A 13,125-nucleotide genomic window follows, 5' to 3' on the forward strand; every position below is an offset into this window, starting at 1 on the left:
TGTTGGAATGTGGGTGATGAAAAGGAAGAAATCTGATAAACATCAGACTATAACAAACAAAAATGATCATTAAATAATATTTTTAAAAATTTACCCAAATCTGCTATGCAACACTGTCCATTCTTCTTAACTAGGATGTTTTTGCTCTTTAAATCTCGATGAGCGATGGCTGGTTTCCCTTGGGTCCCAAATATTTCTATGTGCAAATGTGCCAGACCACTAGCTATAGACAGAACTATTCGCAGGCAGCTAACTGTATCCAAGGTAGTAAGCTGAAGATAGTCGTACAGTGATCCCATTTCATGATAATGTGTGATTAACCACAACTGGGTACTGGAGTGTCTTGATGTCATATCTGAAGCAATGAAACCTGGAAAGAGCAAGAACAAAATTAACAAACATGAAAATCCCTCAGTGCAATTTTTAGTAGGCAGAAACAGTGACCCATACAGTAAACATCATCTATAGCCAAAAATTACCAATTACTATGAAAAGTGATTTACAGAGGAAAAAACTAATATTCCTGAAAAGACACTGCTAATTAACAGGAAAATTTCACATTCATTTCCATTATAAAGTAATCCATTAAAAAATAGTTTCATTGCATGAAGATTTAGATAGGAGGGCCTCCTGGTGACACAGTGGGTTGAGCGCAGCGCTGTGAGGCTGTCCACACCCTCTGCAGCGTGGGTTTGATTCCCGGCCGGCCAGGGAGATACCCACATGGCGTGGCAGACATCTCCTGCCTCATCTGCTGCTCCCCTCAGCAGTGCTTTCAGTCTGTCTGCCTGTTCTACTCCCAGCTCTAACTGGTGAATCCTCTCACCCTCCCGTGCCTCTGGCCTGTACCCCAGGTCTTGTATAAATAAATCTTTAAAAAAAAAGATCTAGATAGGAATATCATCTTTCTGCTTACCCATAATAAGGCCAAGCTCTTCACTGTACTTTGACAGTCCAAGCACAATTATTCACCAACCATACAAAACAAAACAAAACCTAAAACCCAGATATCTGTATTCTAGTCCTGACTTTGCCTGTGATTATCTCTGTAACATTGAGTAACTCTCATATGCTCTCTGGACTATGTCCATTCAGATGTAAAATAGTTTATATTAAATAATCGACTAATTCATGAAATAAGGAGCCAATCAAATATAACAAGTACTGATAATGCACCGTCAGCCACACAGGAAAACCAAGATAATGCTGCTAGAGAAAAAGACAGATATAAAAAGGAGAAAATTGTAATATGAGAAATAAAGTCATGTATATCTGTAAATGGCAATACAAGCCCAGAGTAGGAAATCATAATTCAGATCCAATGATTTAACAGGCTGCATTATGAAGTGATGACTGAGCTGGTCTGAAAAGGAGTGTGATATTAACTGATACAAAGAAGTAGGAAGAGATTTTTCTAGACATTCTGTGAGGGGACATATGAGGTGACCGAAAAAACTTCGAACTTCCAAACCTATGAAATAAATTGTGATAACTGTGTACTCTTCTGCTACAGAGGTGCGTTCCTAGCATTGCACATGTACACACACACACACACACACACACACACATGGATACATACATACACATAAACTTATGGACAGTGAAGTTTGAGACATAAATAGAAGAGAAAATTTTTTCTCAAAAGATAGATGTGACTTAAGAATTACATGACTTGTGAAAGTGTAAAATAAAAAGAAAATACATAAAAATGCCTTGCATTTGCATAGTCCTTTATATAAAACTTATGTCACTTTTACATACATTTACTGATGGGATTGTTTTTCTCAGAAGACCAGTAAGATAAATATCGTTATACTCATTTTACAAAAAAATAAAATTGCTGCTAGGAGATGCCAAGGATCACTTAGCTATTAAGTTGCAACCGATGCCAAGTTTTGTACTAGCTTCCTATGCACACCTTGCATAGGAAGATTCTGAAATAGAGAAGGATCCCCTATTTGATCATCACCATCAACAGTGGAAGTGTTTATTAGAGTACTAGCAACGTGCCTGGCACTTCACATGCATTCTTTGTAATACATGAAGGAAATGATCAGTAATGTTTCTGACAGTTTGGTTCCAGAACCATGCTCTTTCCCCATAATACCACATGGCCCCCCAAACAAGCTGACTTCCGCTCAGAGAGTTTGACATCTGTATCATAGGACATCTGCAAAATGAACTGAGTAACATTTCCAAGCCTTGATCCCCTGCCACTGAGCCAGTGCTGACAGCTGCCTAAGTCCCTCACTTCTCCCCTCTTCTCCAGTCTGATTTTGGCTCCCCAGAGCTATTACTCCTGGAGTCCTTAGCTGGCCATGATATGAATCAAAATGTGTATTTAGAGATTAGTTATTCTTGCTCAAGAAAATGTTCCTGCACCATCATTTTAAACCAAACGATGTTAATCTTTAATGGCTTTCTCAAAAATAAATATTTCAAACTATAAAAGAACCACTCAACAGAAATTAAATTACTGTTCTATATTAGTGTAGCCTCTACTGATTTCTCTAACCAAGGGAGAACAGCGAATGAATGAATGAATGAAAATGAACGAAGGAAGGAAGAAATTTTTCTTCTCACACTATCCCTAAACCCCCTATGTCTTAGAGAAGGATTTGTCTGTCCGATTAATTATGCTCTAGAACTTCAGAAAAAATGACATTTAAACAAGCAGGATTTTTCTTAACTGTTTCTCAAGTGTGAATTATATAATTACATTTGCTTCAAAGAGCTAGAGCATTTTTATACGATTTTTGCATTTTGAGTCAAAGCACTCTGCTGTTAATGGAGATTTGACAGGTGTGCCTATACTTTGGAACCATGGCACAGCTCTGGAATGTGTTTCTAACAAGAACAGAACGTGATTGGGACAAAAGACCCTTATTTCACCACCAAAGTCATCCTCCCAGGCTTTTCTTGAGCTAAAATAAAACCCCAAATCTTCAGGTGATCAGTGCCTCGGTGAGCCCCTTAATGGTGACTCCTGGGATCTAGACTCCGAGTGGCCGTGACAGCCAAGGACTGAGGCCACACACAGGGGCAGAGCACGGTGGTGAGCAGCTCAGGCCCCAGAGCTGGACCTCTGGGTTTCTGTTCTGGCTCCACCATCCCTGAGCTCAATGATCCCACCAGGCCATCTCCACCTCAGCTCCTCATTTATAAGAGAACATAACATCATATCTCAAAGGGCTACTGTGAGAAGAAAAGAGTTATATATGCAAAGTGCTTCACAGATGCCTAACACATAGGAGGTGTTCAAGATTAGCTGGCCATTATTATATGTTAAAATAGCCCAGGGTCCAATAAAACCACATTAATTTTGTAATTTACTATCTTTTGCAGATAGTTTCCTTTACTTCCAATCGGTCTCAAGAAATTCTGACTGACTAAACAGTTAGGCAGTACATTTTAAGTACATGAGATAGTTCTGGAAATGGATGGTGGTAATGGCTGTGTAGTGTGGATGTACTTCACATCACTGAACTGTACACTTAGTGTGGCTAAAATGGTGAATTTTATATTATGTATATTTTACCACAATTTAAAAAAAAAAAAAAAAAGAATGCTAGGGGCCTCCCTTGGTGGCACAGTGGTTGAGCGCTGGGCTGTTCTGCAGCACCGGTTCATTCCCCGGCTGCCGGCGAGGGTCCCACCAAAAAAAAAAAAAAAAAAAAAGAATGCCAAATAAGACTCCTGAGTGAAATGCTCATATTAACTCTTTTTCCCTGTCTTAGTGATGAGGAAAAGTATGCTTAGAAACATGCAACACTGGGGCCTCCCTGGTGGCGTGGGGGGTTAAAGATAGCACTATCAAGCTATCGCCAGCCACTGAAGCACAAGTTCGATCCCCAGCCGGCCAGAGAGCTACCCACACGGTGCAGCAGACCTCTCCTGTCTCCCCTGGTACTCCCCTCAGCAGTGTATTTCAGTGCATCTGCCTGTTCTGCTCCACACTCTGTCTCTGGTGAATCCTCTCATCCCCCTGCACCTCTGGCCTGTAACCCTGGTTCTCAGTGGTGCTGAGAGTAGAAACCAATTTTCCAAACTCCCAGACCACTGTTCCTATCACCATACAACAGAGCTTCCCATTTCTCACTTATCTGTTTACTTCTATGCCAGACAGCAGAAAGAAGAGTCGAAATCCAAGCTAGTCCATTTGAACAATGTTGCTTTACAAATTTAATTAGAGGGATAAGCCATGAGGGACCAGAGTTTTACATTTTCTATGTATGTATATGTGTATGTATATATGTCTGTGTATATATATACACACATATATAATATGTATGTATGTGCATAGATGATTTAATTATGTATTTTGAGGGGCTAGAGTTGGCAACACTCAAGGATGGGGGAAATCATGATCTGATATTCAAAACACAATATGCTCCTTTGAAAGAAAAGAAAATGATCACAGAAAACCTTAAAGTTTCTAAATCTAGAAAACTGGTAAAGCAGGGAAAGAAACTTAACAAAAAGGGCAATGCATTTCTACCGGCTTCCTCAACTAAAAGAGCTACATGTAACCTCAGTCCCATGGCGGAATTATGATGTGGGTAGAAAGACCTCATACACTCAGAATGTCCTTGGATCACTACACAGTTAAAAAAAAAAATGGGCAAGGTTTTGCCCTATGTGCTCACACCAAGGAAACCTTACTTGAATCGTATTGCAATGGTGACTTTCAACTTTCCCTTGTGATTAAATCAAATTCAGTAAATATTTACTGAGCACTTACCATATGCAGGATATCGTGTGACTGCAAAACAAGATAACCAATTCTTTTTCCTCAGTGTACAGAGGTTGTCTCACAGGTCGTTTCACTCAAGAACATGGAAAAAGTGACTATGTGCATATTGTGTCAATACCTAGAGCATTTCGCTCCAGGAGCCTGCGAATCCCTGAGTATGAGAGGGTGCCTGAACAAGCCCTTCCTTCAATGAGTCTCAGATCTCACAAGCTTCTTAAAGTATGTGCACCTGCCCATTAAGAGTAATTCTGGTGTTTAAAGTAAGTACTACTTATACAGCAAGGCTTGTCACACAACAATGCCTTATTTGCTGCTCAGTCTCAAAGTGTTCCAGCGTCAGAGGAAAAAAATGAGACATTCCAGGGTAATTTTGAATTTTCATATCATCCCGATTCTAGACTCTAAGGCATAACTGCACCTCTATATGACCATGTAGAACTGCAAGGAAATGTACAGAACCATGGCTAAGTATTAGATGACCAGATGTCATTCTCACTTCCATTATTTAATCTGCTGGGTGATGTTAACTTCTGCTGGTAAGAATCTTCTGTTTTCACATCAGATAAAAGTGGGAAAACAAGAGTACATACCCTCTTTAAAACCATGGTTATGATTACATGAGAAAATGCACAAAAGCACTCAAGATAGTGCTTACTTCTTAGTATGTAGCTGTTATTCTTGTCACTTTCCATCATGCATGCATATAACTGCAACACAGGCAGTGTGGGATAAGAGCAGAGATACACAGTGAGAGTGTGACATGTTCGATTAAGTCCACAGGAAAAAGTTGAAGGAAAATGAGGTTTAATGGAGGAACGGTGGCTGGAGGGTGGGCTGGGGATACTGGGTGATCAAGAACAACATAAACAAAGACTTGGAGACCTGAATATGTAGGACAATCCCAAGAAGTGGCAAAGACTGGCAGTGGCTACATTGGGCACAGTTGTAGAGGAAGCTCCAGAGACACCTTGGGATCAGGGAGTCTGGAATGCCAGGCCAGAAGTCACAAATGCTACAGGCAACATGGGAGTCATCAGTGACACTTTGAACAGAAGAATCTCAGCTCCCCAGTGGGAGATAACTCGATGTAACAAGATGGATCAAAAGGGAGAGACCAACAGCAACCATACAAGTGAACAAGATTAGTGAGAGGCGGACCCAAGGGGGAAGGGAAGAAATCAGCAGCAACTGAGAGACTTCTAAGATGGAGCACACCACCATACTGTTAAAGCAAAGCTTTGGAAAACTGTCAAACCATTATTTGCAGACATTGACTCAGGTTTAATACTAAATATGGCAATAGTAGAATAGAAATAATTCTGGCAACAGCCTCCTATAAGCCAGGCCTAATCCAATAGCCATGAAGCGGCCAAAGCTCTCCTATGCAATATCCAATTTTTAAAGAGACTCTCTGTCCACTATTAAAGAAGCAGTGTGGGCAGCATTCATCTATATGTATTAATATAAACACATTTACAGAAATTTTCAAAAATACAGAAGTCAGTGGGTACACGAAAAGCCTCACCCTTTTGCTTCCATAGCTGTATTTCAATGGGCTCTTCACATATTTCACAAATGTTTCCAAGCTTTAGTTTCCAAATTAAAATGTATGCTAAATCCCTCTGAAAATCTGGGCTTTAAAAAACTATGCCTAGTTTAAGGGAATGTGCATTTAATTATGATGTCCCTGGGAGCTGTGAATCTCTAGGAAATCATCCAAAGATCGTTCTTAGTTTGATTCAAGTAATAAATATTCAAAAAGGATGGGGTAAGTAGAACAACCAACGGAGCCTTGAAGTGAACAATATGGGGCAAATTTTTGTTTTTAAATAAAGACCTCCAGAATAAGAATTAGCAATAACAATTTTCTTCTCATCATCCAGAGAATCTTAAAACTTAGCTTATTTGCCAATTTAAACAATTAGTGTCCAAGTGAAATTAGGCAGTGTATAAAAGCTGATGATGCCTCTATCACTTTCCTGGAGAGATTCTCTAGTTCACACACACGAAATCAGAGGGCAAAGGCAGGCACTTATTTCTTTCTAAATACAATAAATGAGGGGGTTAATCCTCATACTTACCTAAAATGTTTTCATGCCTCAGCATCACAGTGTTGTACAATTCTGTTTCCCTGAACCACGACTTCTCATCCCTGGAGGAAAAGATCTTCACGGCGACATTCTCCCCCTGCCAGCTGCCCCTCCACACCTCACCATACCTGCCTTTCCCTGTGGAAAGCAACACAAAGGTGACTAGACAGCAGGTGCAGGAGAGATAGTCCATAAACTTCAGGCCTGCAATCTTCATCCACCCAGTGCTTATTCTGAAAAACTCAGTGCGGGGACATAAATACCACAACCTTTTACCTGTAAAGATACTCAAATTTAAGGTAGAACCTGCCCTTTCTACCCACCCCACTGTGATAATAAAATACCTTCCCTCGGTATCTGCATCATACAACTTACTGCTAATTACAATGTTTACATTTAAATTTCTTCACTAAAAGGTGCAGAGCACATAAGATTTTTAAAAGCCCAAGAAAGTAAAATTTGTTGAAACACTGAATAGCTTACTTGATTCCGCCCCTTCATATAGGGTCAACATCAGTGTTTTCTCAGAGCCCAGATTTGTGAATTTGCATCTCTATATTTTACAAAGGATACTACTAGGTTTGAGGTTCATGTTCTGAATGATTTTACAAAACACAAAGGCTGTGAAGAGATGGACAGGCAGCCGCTGCTGTCACAAAAGGATTTCTTGGAAAGGATTTTTGGCAGAGGATATATTTCAAACTCAGAAGATCTGCAGTCTTAAACATATAATCCCAGAACAGTTCTGATTTCTGACAATGGCGGTGGGTCTCTGCTTGTTAGACAGTCCCTGTGATGCCACAAGTGGCCACCTGGAGAAGCTAGTTTTCAAACAGTGCAGACTCCAGTGGTGAGTGGATCTGGCTGGGGATGTGCCCCTCCTGCAGTGGCAACACAACTGTCAGCTTGTCAACTGTATGCTCCCTCTTCCGTTCTTCTCTTTAATTATAGGTAGGGGTGATCAGGGAGGTTGGGAGGAGGTAATTACCACGAGACTATGGGGATCAACATGGGGTGTAATTAAGGGTAAAGACATACTCGGCACCTAGATAATGATGCAGCAGGAGCCGCACTTGGTGGGCAGTGGGTCTTTTCTACCAAAGCAAGTGGCTGCTGGGAATCACAGCTTGTAATAAGCAGCTGCAGCACCATCTGCATCTACAGGAGCACAGCTCTCTGCTGAAAAACTAAGCCACTGAGAACCCAAACATGAAGAGAGAAGGCATGTCTAAGCAGGTGACTCACCTGAAATAGGATCAAAACCGCTCAATCTAGAGCCCCTTAGAGCAACACTGTTCCTATTAAATACCAATGACTAAACCAAAAGGAAATGTGGCAAGAAAGTGGTCATCGTGGGCTGCTGTCAGGTTACAAAAATACAATTTAGTGCGGGGTTAATTTTTTAAAAGTCGTAGCCTTGGCCCAGCATTTGTAGTTCAAGATGAAAGCTAGTGCTAAGATACTATAAAATCGGCTGCTAAAAGAATAATATGCTAATCTTTCCCTGCCTTTGATCCCATCTATCTTTATTTGCCCTTTGGCTTCACAGTCTCGTTAGGAAAGAGAGAAAAATATCCCAAAGACTTTGTTGACACTGCTATAAAGTTGCCTTAAGAAAACAGACATGGATATCAGGCTGAGTAGATAAAATTAAAGTAGAAACCTATTTCAATGTTTTCAAAAGCTTTTCAGTTGTCAAGTGCTTTTTACAAATGCAACCTTTAGCTCAATTCCCCTAAAAACAGAAGGAGAGGGGCCTCCCCTGGTGGCACAGCGGTTGAGCGCTGGGTTGTGAGGCTGCCCGCAGCCTTTGCAGCGCCAGTTCGATCCCTGCCCACTGGCGAGGGTCCCACCAAAAAAAAAAAAAAAAAAAAAAAAAAAAAAAAAAAAAACCACACAGAAAGAGAGCTGCCCAAAGGCCCCAGTGATGGAGCCCTTTATAAAGCAGATCATTAATGTACCTAAAAATCGAGTTTTGTTTATCATCTGGAAATGACATATTTAGTCCAATTTCCCACATTTTGAACCTAAAATAATACACTAAGTCATCACTGCCTGTATCTTAATGAAGGCTGGACTACATGGACATGAAGAATTATTACTTCTATTAATATAAATACACCATTAAACCAACAAAATACTATAATTAAATTTATACTATTTCCCAAAATGCCAAAGAACAGCTACACAAACAAAACCGGTATACATTTTTCAAGGTGCAATATTATTTTGCCTTTGGACTTGGGGTCAATCTTTGAGGACTGATCCTGAGATTGTGTGTTGCTCTGCCAACAGTGAGTGGCCATGAAACATGAAGGTGGGGTAAGCGAGACGGAGACATGTCCTCTTCACTGCCTTCTATCTACTGTCCAGGTACCCTTATTATTCGTAATCAAATAGGATGCTCGTTGGTACAACAGGACAGCCCTGATGGGATGCAATGAACACATGTGGGGCTGTTTCATTGTTATTTTCTCTACTCGCAATCTACTATGGAGGAAAACCGTGAGGGGGTGTTTAGAAACATCACAGTAACTAGAGATCTAGAAAAACGGCAACAGGATCCTGTTAGATGTCTGTCTGCTCCTGTGGCAGATGCTGCTCGTATCACCTCTGTCTGCACCTCTCTCCACTACGGGGTTTCATAATGTCCTTGTTTTCAATGAAAACAGGAAGAAAAGTTGAAGGATTGATATCCAATGGCAGAATAGCTTGTGACAGCCAGACACCTGGCAAAAATTCAAAGTCCAGCCCAAAGAAACCTGGAGAACTGGGAGGAGGGTGTAAAGAGGCTGCCGACCCATTATTGTTACGGTAGCCATCCCTGTATGCCACCTAACACAGAAATCAACGGAAGCTATCATGTCACTTGCAAATACCTAAGACATACAAATTAGGATTTCAAAAACATTTTGTACCATCTTAGAAGGCAGCCCAGCAATATATAAAAGAAGTCATTAATAAAATAACAAATTTTAACCCAGGAGACCCAATTCCTGGGAATTTATTCTGAGCACTCAAAAGAAATGAGCAATGCATGCACAAACTTTTTCAAGTAGTATTGTTAAAGTTATTCAACAGACTGTGTACACAATCTTTTAAATTAATTGTGATGCATACAAATACATGGAAATGTGTATGAGCTTAAAACTGAAAAAAGGGGACACAAGTTATATACATACTGTGATTACATCTACATATAAATGTGCTCATATATGGGAAAATATGAGAGGCCACAGAGAAATGTATATAGATGGTGTTTAAATAAAGCAGTTATAAAGTTAGCTTTGGTACAGTTGGTTTCATTATTTTGAAAGGCAGGAAAAGAGAGTGATTACAGGATTGCAAAAAACACGCCTATTGTCCAAAAGTCTACTTACCTCTAATCTTTCAATACAGAGAGTTAGGAGCAACCATGCTAATTCAGTTTTCAAGCACGCCTATCACCCCAAAGAGTCTACTTGTAAATGAGAGCTTTTGACTGACTAGGCATTCTCTATCCTAACTAGTGACACATTCCTCTGATAAGAACTTCAACAAGTTCAGGTGCTCCAACGGGAGTCACACCACATACATAAACCACATGGCTACTACATAGCTTCTGACATTTAACACGCAGCAGACAAGAAGAAGCAGGGTTTTCAAATTCCCCATATTTAGAACCACAACTTATAGTGCAGACAGCCCAGCAAGAAAAGGGGAAAAAATTACCAACACACTCCAACAGCGTAATCTGACGAGCCACTGTTCTTTGTACCAGAAAGGGAAGACCAGAGCCACTTCCTGATGTGCACGAATGATCCAGTAAGTCCTGTGGTTTAAAATAAGGGGGAAAAAAAACAATAAGGAAAGGTCCCAGTTCAGAGTGTGAGCATGCATGTCGCTGACCTTGCACAGATGTGTGCGTGAAAGCCTCCCTGCACAAAGGATTTGCTTTATTTTCTAGGAAGACCAGAAGCTAGCCCCAATACATAAATTTTCCTGAGGGATTAGTCCTTTCTTGCACCAGGAGTTTTAGAACAAAATAAATAATGAAAGAAGTTGAGCGGATGAATCAGAAGAGGCAAATCAGAAAGACAGTACAAATGCTAAGCACAGGGGAGCAACAGAAAGATGAAGAAATGGAGCAAAAAGGGGAAAAGGCCTTCAATTCCATCAGCTGCTGTAATTTACCACCTTCCGCTCTGCTCTTAAATATCTAAGGATCCACCTCTGTTGGTATAGCAACTAAGGAACTCCAGTAAGGAATAAACAAACTAGGAATAAGGAGCAAGCACCTCTAATGTTGTTTGCACTGGAGAGCTACCAGTGGGGGATACTCAGCAGAGAGGGCCTACCTGGATGGAGTTCCTTTTTAGGTGGGTGAGGAACATAACAGTCACAAAATTGACACCTATGCGTCATTTCTTGATGTGAATTAATCACAAATTAGAGAGGGAAAAAATAAAACTTTCATTAAAAATAGAAAACCATACCCTACATCCACCGTCAAAAAAGGGGGACATATTATGAAAAAGATTCCCAGTTAGTTCATTTAAAATTTTTTTCTTCTTTTTCTCAGTACAAGCATAGACGTCTTTTAGTATTAAGAATGGATTGTCTATCGTTCTGCAGCGGGGAAGAAGGGAGTAGGATCAAAACAGAGGTGGGAAGAGCACAAGGGACTATAGTGATGGTTCACGGTGGAATTGGTGGTGGGAATTTCACGGGGACTATAACCGAGATGAGAAAAAGCAAACATCGTACAAAAATGAAGAATGATGTATAAAATAGACATAAAATTAAAAAAAAGAATGATTGTCTATAACAAAACATCACTGTGCCCATGGTGATGGTAAGGCTGCAGGAGTGTTGAGCTACTGTTAGGGGGAAATGATGTCCTGAGTTAATCCCATACAGGCTTTGTGGACCCCACCCCCACTCCAGACTAAAGCCATCAAGACTTTGGGAAAGACAAATCCCATCACCACCAAAGGGAGGGTGGCTGGGACCTGAGGGTGGAGTTGGGTAGCCAGTTTGGATATAAAAACCAAACACGTGGGCCTTGGGCTGGCTCTCTGGCTCGCGATTGCTCGCCTCCTGGCTTCACCGCTCCTGGCTGGCGGCCAACTGAGAGCGCCATCTTGGGATTCCTGATCGGTGGATCGGGTAGGAGTCATTTAAAACTTTGTCTCCCACTTTTCTCCCAGAGCTGTACATTTCCTCATTTCCCCTTCCCTTGTAAATAAACCTTTTATCAACCTTTCACGTGTGCCTGCAGTAGAGCATTGATAAGTCCTTTTAAGTGCGCGGGTGAGGACCCACAGTCAGGCACCCCGTTTTGTATCGGGGTTGCTCTACAATACTACCATTTCCCAAAGCTTGTCCTCTCCCAAACATTTTAGCTGGCCAGTTAGCGCAATACATTGATTTGTTTGAATTTCATCTTCTTTTGCTTCCTCTGAGCACCACTGAGAAATACTGTTGATCAGCAAAATTATCAAATGGAAGAAATTTAGAATCCTTAAAAATCACAAAATGGATAATCAACAAGAAACTGAATGTAGATGAAAGTTTCAAATCTCCCTAACCATTCTCTTTTGCCATTCTTCTTTCTCTTCAATTTTTTTTTTGAGAGACTCAGTCTGAAAATTAAATTAATGTGCTGTTCTTTCATAATATATAATTCTGGGTCTACACCAAGTTCAGAGACTTATAAGAGAGGAAGAAGGGGCCCCCTAAGACTAACATCTACATCAACTTCTGGATCACAGAGACTTATTTTTTATTGTAGGAGGACTATCTACTAAGGTTTGCCTTGCTGAATCATAGACACGAACCTATTCAATAATCAAGTACGTAAACCAATACTGATGATTTGTTTTAAACAGTATTCTTTACTGTGTGGTTATATCATGATACACTATGATCTAACATGGCCAAATTACATTGGCGTATACTCCATTCCATTTTCAAAATTACAGAAGCTATTTAAACAGTAATTTACACTGGACAGTCCTAGCATTGCCCGTGGAAATTAGTTATGTTAGCCATTTTGAGGAATGAAGTTCTGACTAATCTATTTTAGAATCTTGCTTTGCCTGTGTCAAAATTCAGTCTCATGTCTTTCTGTGAACTCAATAAATTCACTTAATCTTCCTTAAAACTTAAAATCAGCTCTAAAGTACATTTCTACCATTAAAAAAAAAAAGCATTTCTCTGCTTTTGGAAACAGAAATGTCCTTGCATCTTCTTTTCTCAGTTTTGCTATGCCACAAACAGGCAGGTTAAAGGAAGGTACAC

At 40.3% G+C, this 13,125-nt stretch overlaps 1 protein-coding gene across 2 annotated transcripts in view; it reads right to left on the minus strand.

The window, feature by feature from the left end:
* Positions 1-13,125, minus strand: part of ACVR1 (activin A receptor type 1) — a gene marked incomplete at its 3' end in the record, with an annotated part of 55,806 nt that overhangs the window by 18,943 nt on the left and 23,738 nt on the right. For both annotated transcript variants that reach the window (XM_084255053.1, XM_084255052.1), the window contains exons 4-6: positions 10,555-10,654; positions 6,835-6,981; positions 95-370 (exon numbers count right to left, since the gene is read on the minus strand). In XM_084255053.1, the coding sequence (XP_084111179.1) occupies positions 95-370; positions 6,835-6,981; positions 10,555-10,654 (523 nt within the window). The remainder of the gene's footprint in view (positions 1-94; positions 371-6,834; positions 6,982-10,554; positions 10,655-13,125) is intronic.

This window comes from Talpa europaea, assembly GCF_964194135.1.
Source record: "Talpa europaea genome assembly, chromosome: 1".
In the NCBI taxonomy this organism is placed as follows: domain Eukaryota; kingdom Metazoa; phylum Chordata; class Mammalia; order Eulipotyphla; family Talpidae; genus Talpa; species Talpa europaea.